Source organism: Lynx rufus, unplaced genomic scaffold (assembly GCF_022079265.1).
Source record: "Lynx rufus isolate CCGP_SWC_20201006 ecotype Redwood Valley unplaced genomic scaffold, mLynRuf1.p SCAF_24, whole genome shotgun sequence".
Taxonomy (NCBI): Eukaryota; Metazoa; Chordata; class Mammalia; order Carnivora; family Felidae; genus Lynx; species Lynx rufus.
In genome coordinates, this window is record NW_025814839.1 from 18,765,363 (window position 1) to 18,779,881 (window position 14,519).

Sequence of the window (14,519 nt, forward strand, 5' to 3'; positions counted from 1 at the left end):
ATGGGAATGCAAGCTGGTACAGCCACTCTGGAAAACAGTATGGAGGTTCCTCAAAAAACTAAAAACAGAACTACCCTACGACCCAGCAGTTGCACTACTAGGTATTTATCCAAGGGATACAGGTGTGCTGTTTCGAAGGGACACATGCACCCCCATGCTTATAGTAGCACTATCAACAATAGCCAAAGTATGGAAAGAGCCCAAATGTCCCTCAATGGATGAATGGATAAAGAAGATGTGGTATATATGTACAATGGAGTATTACTTGGAATCAAAAAGAATGAAATCTTGCCATTTGCAACTACGTGGATGGAAACTGGAGGTATTATGCTAAGTGAAATTAGTCAGAGAAAGACAAAAATCATGACTTCACTCATATGAGGACTTTAAGAGACAAAAAACAGAGGAACATAAGAGAAGGGAAACAAAAATAATATAAAAACAGGGAGGGGGACAAAACATAAGAGACTCATCAATATGGAGAACAAACTGAGGGTTACGGGAGGGGTTGTGGGGAGGGCGAATGGGCTAAATGGGTAAGGTATTCTACTACTAAGGAATCTACTCCCGAAATCATTGTTGCACTATATGCTAACTAATTTGGATGAAAATTAAAAAAAAAAAAAAGCATTCAGGGAAGGAGAAACTATAAACTTAAAAAAAAAAAAGATTTTATAGTAAACAGCCTCAATCATAGCACTGGGAGAGACTGGATGGCCCCTGTGGTGCTTGAGGGAATATCTGTTGCTGTCTGACTGGACCTAGTTAAAACAGAAGTAATACAGTAACAGTCACTGATGCTAATTACTTACTATGAGCCAATTACTGCTCCAAGCACTTTACATGGATTGACTCATGTACCCTTCATAACAGTCATCCATGTTACTTACAGGTTACTGATGGGTTACGATCTTTAGTCCCACTTTACAGAAAAGGAAACTGAAGTTCAGAGGAATTGAATAACCCTGCCAAACAGCCACTTGTGCCAGGCGCCTTACCTCCATGAATTATCTCTTAATTTTTACCACAGCCATCAAGGTAGGGGGAGGATTGTCCCTATTTTTTTAAGAGGCAGAAACAAGCTCAGAGAGGGTATGTAACTTGTCCAAAGCTCCAGAGCTAGGAATGGTGGGGCTAGGGTTCAGACACCCGTTGTCTGATTGCGGGCTCCAGTTTGCCGCTCTCAGTCTCTGAATCAGCTGGGGTGCATGATGAAAACGCAGACTCCTGGGCTCCGCCTCCCGTCTGCTGAGTCAGATTCTTAAAAGCTCCTGAGTGCCCACTGCCCACTCCTTCCATCTTTCCCCGTTCCTTAGTTTCCAACAAGGACATCTTCACTGTGGAGAGGAGACTTAACTACCTCATTGTTTGTACAAACGGGAGTCCTCCTGAGAATAAAAAGGGCAGCTCTTTGCCTGTCTGAATGAGTTTGTTTTGTTTGTGTTATTATCTTCCACCCAAGAACCACCCCCTGCTTTGCCTGTCTGTTTCAGGATGGAAGGAGGAGAGCTGTTTGACAGGGTGGTGGGGAATAAACGCCTGAAAGAAGCTACGTGCAAGCTCTATTTTTACCAGATGCTCCTGGCCGTACAGGTAAGAGAAGCCCTCAGTTCTTTTTTTTAAGTTTATTTATTTATTTTGAGAGAGAGGGGGAGCGTGAGCCAGCATACATGTGGGGGAGGGGCAGAGAGAGAGAGAAGGAGAGAATCCCAAGCAGGCTCCGCTCTGTCAGCACAGAGCCTGACACAGGGCTGTCTCACAAAAAACGTGAGATCTGGGCGCCTCCGTGGCTCAGTCAGTTGAGCTTTTTCCACTTCCGCTCAGGTCATGATTTCACAGCTCGTGAGTTCAAGCCCCCGTTTTGGGCTCTGTGCTGACAGCTCAGAACCTGGAGCCTGCTTTGGATTCTGGGTCTCCCTCTTTCTCTGCCCCTCCTGCACTCACGCTCTGTCTCTCTCCCTCTCTTAGAAATAAATTAGCATTAAAAAAATTTTTTAAAAAATTCTCAGGAAGTGAATGACCAAGTACATAATTTTGGTGGAATTTTTATGCTTTACTTTAATAAATTCTCAAAATACTTTAATCACTCATTTACATTTTTATAAATGAAATTGACACCTTAGATTTCTGCCTATATGAAGGGATATTTATTATTTTGAAGAGTGAAATGAACGGTCTATTGTCATAAGTTGCATTTTTCATCTTTCCTACTTTTTAAATCTTTTTAAATTTACATCCAAATTAGCATATCGTGCAACAATGATTTCAGGAGTAGATTCCTTAATGCCCTTTACCCATTTAGCTCATCCCCCCCCCACACCCCTTCCAGTAACCCTCTGTTTGTTCTCCATATTTATGAGTCTCATGTTTTGTCCCCCTCTCTGTTTTTATATTATTTTTGTTTCCCTTTCCTTATGTTCATCTGTTTTGTCTCTTAAAGTCCTCATATGAGTGAAGTCATATGCTATTTGTCTTTCTCTAATTTCGCTTAGCATAATACCCTCTGGTTCCATCCACATAGTTGCAAATATCATCTTTCCTACGTTTTAAAGATTTTCTTTCTTTTTTTTTTTTTTTTAAGATTTTCTTTTTAAGTAATCTCCACCCCTAATGTGGGGCTCAAACTGACAACCCTGAGATCAAGAGTTGCAAGATCTACTGCCTGAGCCAGCCAGGTGCCCCTAAAGATTTTCTTGAAAACAAACTTGTAAACACTAAGCCCTTTACCCAGTAGTTTTCTGTGATTTGGGGTAATGTGGTTGTGAGTAACCTGGCTTATGGTTTCATCCCAGCTGTAAGGGGTGTGTGTGTGTGTGTCTTGTCTGTCTGTCTTTACTCACATACCTACTCCATAAACCTGAGGGTCATGCCTCCTTTTCTGTGTAGTACCTTCATGAAAACGGCATTATACATCGGGACTTAAAGCCAGAGAATGTTTTACTCTCATCCCAAAAAGAGGACTGTCTTATAAAGGTAAGAAAACTCTTTCTGTGGCCACCCCAAATTTCTATTCATAAACTTTAAAGATTCATCAACTAAAAAGTGGGAGCATAAAAAGGTAGAGAACTTGACCCTTCCACTATTAGCAATTATTTTAGAGACCAGGTGGTATTGCTTTGATTCAGAGTCTTATGGGCATTTACTGAGCTCCTCTTTATACGAGCCACTTTTGTTCTGAGAATGGAAGGAGGGGAGGGGTCTAGATGGATGAGAATCACATCCCTTATCTTCTCCTGCTTTCTAAGGTGGTGCTTCCCAAGCCTGGCTTCCTATAGAATCTCCTATTAATTAAAAATAAATAAATAAATAAATAAAAATCACGACACCCACACTGCATCTCACAATCACTGAAGGTGGCATCCGGGTGCCAAGTATTTTTTCCAAGCTCCTCAGTTATTCCAGTGTTGGGATATTGGTTGAGAAACCAGAGCCTAAAAGAAACCATGGATAACTGATTAGGACCCTAGAGTCTATGATAAGGGTTACAAACCTTTTGTAAGGTTACAGAGAACCACGGATAAGTTGGAGAAAAAACCTTCAGCTTTCTTCGCTTGGAAATTTTAGTTTAAACAAAATTCCAGATTTTAACAGCAGGCATGGACTGTATAGGATAGGAACTGATCTAGCCTGCATAGCTTTTGGGCCTGGCAGACTATGCTGATCGTTTAATTTTATTTTGCCATTAAAAATGATTCCCTTTTGTCCTTAATTTTAGATTACTGATTTTGGGCAGTCTAAGATTTTGGGGGAGACCTCTCTCATGAGAACCTTATGTGGTACCCCTACCTACCTGGCTCCTGAGGTTCTTAATTCCTTTGGGACTGCTGGATATAACCGAGCTGTGGATTGCTGGAGTTTAGGAGTTATTCTTTTTATTTGGTAAGAAAAGTTTCATTGCTTCAGAGTCTGGTTGGAAGTAGTTAGGTGAAAACAGAAATGTGCCCAGGTAGAGAGCTTGTGGTTAATCTGGGTGACTTATCTTGACCGTTGATTTAAAGAAAAATCTAATCTATATGTCCAAATGCCACTGAGAATGCTACTTGATTTCTTTTCCTTTCTTTCTCTACCGATGTTAAGCCTTAGTGGGTATCCACCTTTCTCTGAGCATAAGACTCAAGTGTCCTTGAAGGATCAGATCACCAGTGGAAAATTCAACTTCATTCCCGAAGTCTGGGCAGAGGTCTCAGAGAAGGGTATGGATATGAAAAGGTTAAGAATTTGTCGTTTGGTAAAATGTGTGTGCCGTGGTGGGAATTTCTTTTCAAGTTGTTATGTTTCTCCTGTTACTTCTTATTTTCTATTGTTTGTTTTGCACCTTTTGAGGGGCAGAGGAAGTTATTAAGAACATGGGCTCCTCAACCAGGCTAAGTGAGACTCATGTTTTGGGTTGGCTACTTCCTAGCTATGTGACCTTAGGCAAGATATGTAACCTCTCTGAGTCACCCTTTCCTTTATATGTAAAGCAGGTACAATAAACTTTACCTTAAGGGGTTTTTGTGAGGGTAAGTAGAACAGAAGCAAGTGCCCTGTACCTATTAAGGGTACAAAATAATAAGTAACTTTTCAGGTACAAAGTCTCCTGTGAATGAGCATGTAAGAACAAAAGTAATTACTTTGCGTTTTAGGATGTAAAAGTGTAACTTTGTAATTCTCAAAAGGGCAAGTAGAAAACTAAAACTAAATGTGAAGTAACATAGGTGATTCTGTTAAATCTTAGAATGTGAAAGGAATAATACTGTTGCAGTAGAAAGGCAGTCTCAGCATGGTGATTGCTGTTAAGCTTTGTTTCTGCCAAACCTCCAGTTCCAGGGAGCCTGTTGCTGGCTGAGAAACTCTCTCTGTCATTCCATGGGTCTCGGGAGAGTTGGCCGAGCATCCTGAGCGTCTTAGAGCAAGGCAGAAGTTCAGATTTAATTAGTTTGAAGTTGAATCCAGCAACGAGCGAGGGAACAGGGGGCGAAGAGGTTGTGATGTGCAAGCAGGGAGAGATGGGGGGCATCGAGGTCATTCCTGGTTTTCTCAGAGAGCTCTAAATACAGAGCGGAGGACAGGGGACCCTGTCCACCACACCTGTTGGCTGGCAATGACCTTAGCCCCCCTCTGTCTTTCCGGATGTTGGCCTGTGATTCTGGCATACTTTAATTTTGCGGATTTAATGTATCTACCGTTTTCACTGTGATGTGATAAATTATCTTATTGCTTTAGCTCTGGACCTTGTCAAGAAGCTGCTAATAGTGGATCCAAAGGTGCGTTTTACGACAGAGGAGGCTTTAAGACACCCATGGCTTCAGGTGGGTATGGGGCAGTGCTCGCTAGCATGAACTCTATGGGCAGCTCTCAGCTGTGCCTGAGGGATGAGGAAAAAGTTGCAAACACGTTTGCTTTGTTGAATCTGTTTAATGCACTTGCTTGAGATTGAGCTTTAAGTGTGTCGGGTATGTTTATGTGTGTATATGGGTCGTGAGTATAAGTGTATCTTTGGGTATAACCGTCCCAACTTAACTTGTGGCTCCTGGGGTAGACAAGCTCACTTTATGGCCTGTCCTAGGCCCACTCGGGTTCCCTGAGTGTGCATTTTGGCTGTGGTACTTTGAGAGGTTGTTCCAGCTGTAAACCTCCACCCCCAGCTGTGTCATCCTCTTTCCTCAAACCTCTCACCCTGAACAGGTGGGGTTGGCTGCATTCCAGCTGCCTTCAACCTTAAGTCACGGGAGGAGGAGGGCAGATTCTCTGGGGGAGAATCTGGCTATTTGTTTAAGCCTAAGTAATTGGGCATACAGGGTCTCGCTTCTTTTTTTTTGGGGGGGGGGGAACAGGACCAGAAGGAGCATCTTAAGCAGGCTCACGGGCACATGAGCCTGACGTGGGGCTCGATCTCATGACTATGAGATCATGACCTGAGCCGAAATCAAGAGTCAGACGCTCAATAGACTGAGCCACCCAGGTGCCACTAACGGTCCCACTTCTTATTCATGGCGAATAAACATGCCATTACTGCAAAGTTACCTGGATCTTTGAAGTCTGTATTACCTATGTGCCCCTCTAGGGGTTTGTGGCTGCTGTTAGATTATACCCTGACCTCATTCTAGCTGCCAGACTTGGAAGTCCTTTGTGGCTTTGCTGGACTAAACTTTGGTTTTAGAATTAGCTCCAGCATGGTTGGGCAGGTTTTCTGATGGATGTCAGACCTTCTGTTAAGTACGGTTCCATTCAAGCACAGACATACCCATTCTTGTTAACTTCTAGTTGGTCTGTTTCCTATGGGGATGGGGTACTTAACCAGCTAGCTTGAGCTAGAGGCTCAAGTACTGTGGGGATCACCTGGTCCAGGAACTCCTTGGGGCCATTCATTCTCAGAACTCTGCTTCTGGAACTCTGGGAAGACTGCCTCTATTCTTTCTCTGTTCCAGCCCTCCACACCTAACGTGTTGCTCCGGTGCTAGCTCAGGTGGAGAACAACAAATCCTTAAAAGAAAAAAAAAAAAGTAGATACATTTGTTTGGGCTATTTCCCTGGAAACAGCAGTCTCCCTCCGCCCCAAAGAAATCTGTCAGATGATTTAGCACTTAATAGACCACACAGATTTGAAACAGCAGGACCCTGGAGAAAAGGAATTTGGAAACAAAGGGTGCCTTTGCATGTGGGGATTTAATTTTGGTGAAAAAGAAAAACATGCCTCTTGGCTCTTTTTATGTGCCCTAATAGGGAAACTCTTGGGGCCAGATGTGGAGGTGGAGGAGCTGTGTTAATCTTGAAAAAAACAGAGCTTGCCGGTTAGGTCAGGGAACAGGGTCTGTAGCTGCCTGAAATTTACGAAGGAGCATAGCCTGTTTTTCTTGTTCTGTTTGTCTCCAAAGAAAACTGTTACTAACAACTGAGGAAAAGGTGAAGTTCAGCCCTGCCATGGGGGTCTCACTTGAATACTCTTTCGTCCACATTGTGTTTTTGCTGCAAACGGTGGAACTGGACACAGAGTGAGGACCAGAGTGCAGACGCTGCCCACATAAATCATCTGCTAGTGATAGTTTAGGTTTTATTTTGGGAAAATCCAGTATTTTTGAAGAAGCCAAATGGTTTTGTGGGTCTGGCCCTGGATGGAGTGTTTGGAATGTGAGTTCCAGTCTCTCCTGTTATTAACAGTTCAGTTTGGGGAACATCCTTTACGTCGACTTTTTGGCCTCATATTTACTTCTTGAAATAGAGAATTCCTTCCTACTTGTCTTTGAGGCATATTACAGTTTAATATTTTTGAATAGGTTGTAAAGCTCTGAAAGGAAGGCTATTTTCAGATACCCATTGCTACCTGCCGTATTTAATGAGCTCCTTTTCCATGTTATTGCTAACTGACAACTTGTTTAAATACAGGCCAAAATAGGCGTGTGGTCAGTTCTGTTTGGCTGTACTGAAGAGTTGCCATTTGGGGCATGGGGTGTGGTTTCATTTCCTCATGTGTTCATTCTTTCAGAGGACAGTTAATGAGTTCATGTGTCAACACTTAACTGGGGATGCAGAGAAGAGTAAGTTAAGTCCTGGACTTCCGGAACTGATGGTCTGGGTGGGGGCCAACCCCGACCACAGTCACAGGCGAGCAGTGGGATACACGTGGTAACAAGGGTAGGTGCAGAGTATGGGGGGATGCTCAGAATGAGATAGGGGCTTCAGGTGCTCACAGGTTCACACAGTATGAAGAGCATCTAAATCAGTGGCCTGGGGATGACATGGCTGTATCAGTTTGCTGAGGCTGCTATAACAAAATAGCACAGGCTGGGTGGCTTACATGGCGGGAATTCATATCCTCACCGTTCAAGGGGCTAGAAGTCCCAGTTTCAAGATGTTGGCAGATTCGGTTTCTCCTGAAGCCTCTCTCCTTGCCGTGCAGATGGCTGTCTTCTCTGTCCTCACGTGGTCTTTTCTCTGTACCCACATCCCTGGTGTCTCTTTCTCTTCTAATGAGGACATCCGTTGTATTGGATTGCGGCCCCACCCTAACAGCCTTATTTTAACTTAATTACCTCTTTAAAGGCCCTGTCTCCCAATAGTCACTGGGGGGTTAGGGCTTTCACATATGAACTAAGGGGGTGGAGGTGGACATATCTTAGTCCATAACAATGGGGAGCAGCATTTTCAGTGTTGGTTTTGTCCCTCTGACATGGAGGCACCTGTGACTTTTATGGTACCTGGCTCCTAAGGTTGCTCACAAAGTATTTGTTCACGGAGTAAATGAGAAGGTGGTTGAGGTGGATGGGCAGGAAGGCAAGGAGGGCATTGCCGGTGGAGGCTGTGAGCAGGTATAGGAGGAAATAAGGGAAGGAATTTTGAGAGTGGCATTACATAGGAGGTGAGATTCTAAGGGAGATTGTAGAGCAGAATCCGGAAGAACCTGGTGCTCTCAAAATGGGCAGTGGGCGCTACATGGAGTGATGCAGAAAACAGTGTGATTGAAGCGGGTGATCCAGCTCCTCGATACACAACAGGTGTCTTAATCCCCGAGCACTGCAGTTATATACGCCTCGAACTGCTGAATGTTGGAGGCCTTCACCCCTATGTCCTCTGCTCCCCGCTGCCTCCACCCTGTGTTGCTCTTGGCTCAGTGCGGGGAGTGGGAATCATGGGACTTCGGACTCAGGCAGCTGTGGGTCCATATTGTGCGCACACTCCTTGTTAGTGGCTGAGCCGGGCTTCTAGCTGGCCCCATCCTACTCCTGGATGTTCACCTTTCTGAAGGTGGGGAGAGCTGTGCCTGGTTACCTTTCAGGGTTCCCAGATGCAAATCCTTGAGCCTTGCGGAAGTGAACATTCCTGGAGGTGGGAATTACCCTCACAGACATGTGGGCAGGATTTCTGTGTGTGCACATGCACCCCTCTCCCTGCTTCTCTGTCTAGCAGCACAAAACCCCTGTAATGCTATGTATGACCTGTTCATCTGTCTTCCTTTCTCATTAGCTCTGGGATATTGTGGGCTTGAAGTCCTTCTGGTGACTTGTGTAGCACTTGCTGGGAGAATTTTTCTGGGGTGCTGGCTTGCTTGGTTAGGGTGGCCCTAGTAAATGACCTTATTGTTGGCACAGGGAGTGGGCACCTCCTGGAAAGATTTGGGGAGCTGCAGGGAGTCAGCCCTCAGGGAACTGAGCTAGTCCCAGCCTCTGGCTTCTCGATTGCCATCTCTAGGATCTGGGATGCTAGTCCTGAAAGTCTCTTGACTGCTAATGTCTGTGGTTGTCTCTGCACTCCTGACAGCTCTGAGGCCTGTGGGTTTGATTCAGCCAGTGTTGACTAAGCATTGACTGCTGATTAGATTCCTCTGGGAAGGCAGAGGAGAGGAGCGCGTGGTCCTTTCCCTGCTGGAGCCTTAGCAAGAGCATGCCTTTTGGTGGACTGACTGGGTGTCCTTACCCACTTTCCTCTTTCCAGGGGCATCCTAGACCTGTCTTCCTAGGAACTTTCGTTCTTTCAGACACAGCCCACTTAGGTTTTTTCATTTCTTCACAGGATGAGGACATGAAGAGAAAATTTCAGAATTTGCTTTTTGAAGAAAATAAGTCGACGACTGTACCCCAAGTCCCAGCCCAGGTATTTCGGATGATGGTCATTAAATGTAGTAGCCTCAGTTTCAAAGAACTAACGAGCAAGGGTGAGGAGCTTGAAAGGTCTCCTAAGTAGCAATTGCTTAATATTTTTTGGAATAACGTCGTAGATATTTTGTTTCCACTTGATTGGCCCTAGCACCCTTAGAAGATTTAATAATGAAGAGTGTGTTTAATGCATTAAACAAGCACAGCTAGGGATTGTCATTCAAGAGGTCTCCTGCAAGGCAGAATTGGAAGACTCTAGTAGGAGTTCAAATTTAAACTTGTTGAAAATTTAAAATCTGGGTGAGTGGTTGATTATTTATTGGTTACAATTTTATTTCCCCCAAAGTTGTTAGTATACTTCAATATCTATTCATTACTATCCTGCCTTCTCTTGGTGAATAACATTCCCCTTCCTAATGTCCCCTGGGTATTTTATCAATGGGAAAATAAAGACACACACAAAAAAGATGGTCTTCCCAAAAAAGAGCAAGATTTGGGGCTCCCAGCAAGAGGTATTGTAGTCCCTTTAAACTTCATAATTTAGGAGAAGATGACAGAGGGGAGGGAGGGCGGTTTTGCTGCTTAATGTCAGTATTACATCAAGTGCTCACAAGCCACAAGGGAGAGAGAAATGTCCATTTGATAAGCATGTCTGAGTCCAGGGAGGCATGGTGGGGACTCAGGTGTCCAGGGGGACGACTCCTAATTCTTGGTACTAGAAGTTGCACATGAAATGCTCCAAACTTACCAGAAGCATTAGTGGGACACTTTGATAATCTTAAAGCCGACAGTTCTCTTTGAACATTCTTCCCTTTTTATTTCCAGCCTTCCACGAGTCGAAAGCGACTTCTTGAAGGGGAAGCAGAGGACGCTGACGCCACAAAGCGTCTGGCTGTGTGTGCTGCTGTGTCGTGAACACTGGCTGAATGAAAGCAACCTGCCTTCTTGGACCCTGCTGCCACTTTCTTGAAGTCTGTGTTTTAGTTTGTATCATAATTATGGGGACGGTTCCTTTTCCACAATCATCAATACACAATTCTAAACCTAGTGGAACCTGGGCTTTGTGCTTCTGCTTGATGCTGAGCTCTTTACTTTCATTGCCTTTTTTGTGTATTTGAAGTTGCGTGCTTTTTTTCTGAAATGCTTATTTATTTTTGAGAGAGCGTGAGCGAGTGCATGAGCAGGGGAGGGGCAGAGAGAGAGGAAAAGAGAGAATCCCAGGCAGGCTCCAGGCATGCTGTCAGCACAGAGCCTGACGCGGGGCCTGAACTCTCAAACCTGGGATCATGAGCTGAGCTGAAATCAAGAGTTAGACGTTTACGGGGCGCCTGGGTAGCTCAGTGGGTTGAGCGTCTGACTTTGGCTCAGGTCATGATCTCACGGTCCGTGAGTTTGAGCCCCGCGTCGGGCTCTGTGCTGATGGCTCAGAACCTGGAGCCTGCTTCAGATTCTGTGTCTCCCTCTCTCTCTGCCCCTCCCCTGCTCATGCTCTGTCTCTCTCTGTCTCAAAAATAAATGAAAACATTAAAAAAAAAAAATTAAAAAAAAAAAAAGAGACGTTTAACCGACTGAGCCACTCAGGCGCCCCTGAAGTTGTGTGCTTTTTGTCTGGTGCTCTATGTTGGCTGGAACCTGTTGGGTTTCTCAGAACGTATCCCTGGTCTCAGCCTGGGTGAGCCGCATACAAATTTGAAAAGCCCCTCAGAAAGTTGCAGGGAAAGCGGCACAGCAAGGCTGGGGTAGAGTTAGTAGAGACTGGCTGGCTGCCAGAGTCCTCGTAAGATGGGAGGTACCTTGGTACCATATACCGCGGGCCAGTTTTAGATTCTCATCTTGACCTTCATGAATATACAGGTCCATGGTCCCTGAAACTATGGGACCAGAAAAGTTGTAAAATTTGAAATTTTTCTCATTTTAGGAAGAATACACTGACTCTTATGTGTAACACTCAGCAGAGTCCTGTAACCAAACATTTAAATATTTTGCAGCAAATATTCAAAATAAAAGGGTTAGAGAAGACTGTAAGTAGCCTCGTGTCAGTTCAGGTCAGTTTTTCCAGTGAAATGAGTTATGGATAACTCTCAGGTTTTAGAGCTGTTTGGGTTTTTTTGTTTTTGTTTTTAAGTTTATTTTGAAAGAGAGCTTGTGCCAGCTGAGGAGGGGCAGAGAGAGAGGGAGACAGAGAATCCCAGGCAGGCTCCACACTGTCAGCATGGAGCCTGATGCAGGGCTTAAACCCATGAATAGCGAGATCTTGACGTGAGCGGAAACCAACAGTCAGACGCTTAACTGACTGAGCCACCCAGGTGTCTCTGAGCTGTTTAGATGTTGGAAATGCAAATAAGGCATGTGAACATGTCTAAAGCCCCTCCCTTGGTTGGTCTATTCCAGTTCTCACAGTGATTTCTTTGGGCTAAGTCCTCTGATTGCCCTCGTGTTGTAGGTGAAGAACCCAGGCTGAAGGAGGAAAGTGAATTGTCCACTGTCATACAGCAAATGGCAGAGGTGGGACTCAACCCAGATCTTTCTGATTCTAAAACTAGTATTCCTCATCTCCTCAGGCCCATATACAGTCAGACTCAGGGATATTGACTCACACTGACAAAACTCACAAGAGACTGATCTCTAAATCCTGAATGCCGGTGTATCCAATTATCATGAATGGGTACAGCCCCATGATCTGTGGAAGTGGGACACCTTGGTGGCAAGGAACAGAAATCCATTCAAGTCACTTCATGAAAAAGATTTATTTCAAAGTATAGGTGGCTGGGCCTGGGATCCATCAGGAGCCCAGGCAGTTGTAATGCCTGGCTCGTCTTGTCTCTTTCTGACTCACTGATTTTTGCTTCTGTTTTAACTTTGGCTGGTTGGCCACATTGTAGCTCACCTGCCATGCCAGGAGTTGCTTGTCTTATAACTTTGGCTAGTAGCTACATTGTAGCTCACTGGCCATGGCAAGAGTTGAATGCCTTGGTTCAGATGCCACTGATAAACCAGCCAGGGCATCGGGGGCACATAGCTGTTGCCCTGGGCAGTTGGGTAGTGGTTGGTGATTTCCATTAGAAGGGTGTGCAAGCATTCTGAGGCTTGGCTGGCCTGGTGTGTGTGTGTGGGGTGGGGGTGGGGGGGTGGGGGGGTAGATGGGGATTTGAATGGTTTGCATATTTAAAGGAATGAGGCTGAGATTGCCAAGCTAGATGGGTTTTTAGCTCATTTGAATATTTAATGTGAAGGCTGTGGTTTCTTAGGGCATTTTTTCCCTCTTGGTGCAGAGTCAGCCAGCCCTTCTCCATTTCCAGAGCACTTTATATTAGGTCCCTCTGATTATACCTACCATAGTAGGCAGAATAATGTCTCCCAAAGATGACCTCATCCTAATCCCCAGAATGTACGAATCTGTTCCTTTATGTGGCAAAAGAGATTTTACAGATATCAGTTAAGGATCCTGAGATGGGAAGATTATCCTGTCTTTTCTGGAGGGGTCCAATGTCATCACAATGTTCTTTTAAGAGGGACACAGGAGTCAGAAGAGATGAGTGAGCCACTTAGAAGAAGGAGGAAGGGGCCACAAGCCAAGGAATACAGGCAGCCACTAGAAGCTGGAAAAAGGCGATGAAATGGATCCTCCCCTCAGCCTCTCCTGAAGGAAACAGTCCTTTACACTTTGACTTTCACCAGTGGAAATGATATCAGACTTCTGAACTACAGAACTATAAGAGAGTAAGTTTGTGTATGTGTGTGTGTTTAAATGTTTATTTTTGAGAGAGAGAGAGAGAGCGAGAGACAGACACACACAGCGTGTGGGTGGAGGGGAGAGAGAGAGGGAGACACAGCATCTACAGCAGGCTCCAGACTCTGAGCTGTCAGCACAGAGACCGACGCGGGGCTCGAACTTGTGAACTGTGAGATCATGACCTGAGCCGAAGTTGGACGCTTAACTGACCGAGCCATCCAGGTGCCCCAATTTGTGTTGTTTTAAGCTACCCAGTTTGTGGTAATTTGTTATAGAGACCACCGGAAGCTAACATTCATCAATAAGGAGATTTCTGCTGCTTTTTTGGGGCCACCACCTGGCATCCACTTCCTCTTTCTGACCTCACTCTAGTTTTCTGTGGAGGGAATTCTTTTTCCTTTTCCCATGAAGTATGGGGAGAAAGGGGGAGATGGTAAAGCTAAGGGTCTGCCTCCCCTCCGTACTATGGAAGCTGATGGGGTGCCAAGGGTTTCCTTCCCTGGTGGAGCTCCTCCCACTGGCCTCCCACCTGGAGGTGGGCCCAGGGCTTTGAAAGGAGCAAGTGGAGCTGGGGTGGCAACATAAATGGTAGCAGTATTGTGCCAATCTGAGCTCTCTGCGCTTCCTGACTTTGGCTTTGAAGTTGATGAGCTTTTCTTTCCTTATCTGTACGGTGAGTGCAAGAAAAGTACCAACATCAAATGGTGTTTGTGAGGATTCGGGGGTGGGGGGTGGGGTGGTCCATTTGAAGTGCCTGGCATGTGATTAGCAATCTATCCGTGTTGGCCTCCATTGTTAAAGATGGGAGGGCCACATAAGTGGCCATGAGGGAGCCACAGAAAGTCCTTGAGCAGGGAAGTAACATAATCTGTTCGGCTTGTGGGGGGTGGGGGAGGGGGAAGGGCACACAGGACAGGCAGATTAGTGAGATGCCTTTGACCAAACATTTGGGAAATGTCAGGACTGGGTGGATGGTGGGAGCAGAGGTGCAGGGGCATTTCCCAGTGCCTGAAGTAACTGCCACTCCCTTGTAATGTTGCCCCACGGTGGCCCTGCTGCATGCCTGGATAATGGTGCAGTAGACCGCTCCTTTTTGTGCCTGTCCTCACCTCATGTCTCTTGTGGTAACTGGCTTGCTATTTTTCTGGGAGAGGCATCCCTCCTCCCACTCGTCCTCCCCCCATGTCCTCTGGAAGGGCTGACCCCATCCTCTT

At 45.3% G+C, this 14,519-nt stretch overlaps 1 protein-coding gene across 2 annotated transcripts in view; it reads left to right on the forward strand.

Annotated features, from left to right (window-relative positions):
• The window catches only part of CHEK2 (checkpoint kinase 2), a 44,949-nt gene extending 34,184 nt beyond the window's left edge, over positions 1-10,765 (forward strand). The window contains exons 6-12 of one of the 2 annotated variants that reach the window (XM_047088354.1): positions 1,494-1,593; positions 2,887-2,973; positions 3,716-3,879; positions 4,078-4,193; positions 5,206-5,291; positions 9,490-9,570; positions 10,398-10,765. In XM_047088354.1, coding sequence (XP_046944310.1) covers positions 1,494-1,593; positions 2,887-2,973; positions 3,716-3,879; positions 4,078-4,193; positions 5,206-5,291; positions 9,490-9,570; positions 10,398-10,487 — 724 coding nt within the window. In that variant the 3' untranslated portion in view covers positions 10,488-10,765. The remainder of the gene's footprint in view (positions 1-1,493; positions 1,594-2,886; positions 2,974-3,715; positions 3,880-4,077; positions 4,194-5,205; positions 5,292-9,489; positions 9,571-10,397) is intronic. The other variant, XM_047088353.1, reaches the window with a different exon arrangement.
• Positions 10,766-14,519: the final 3,754 nt, after the last annotated feature.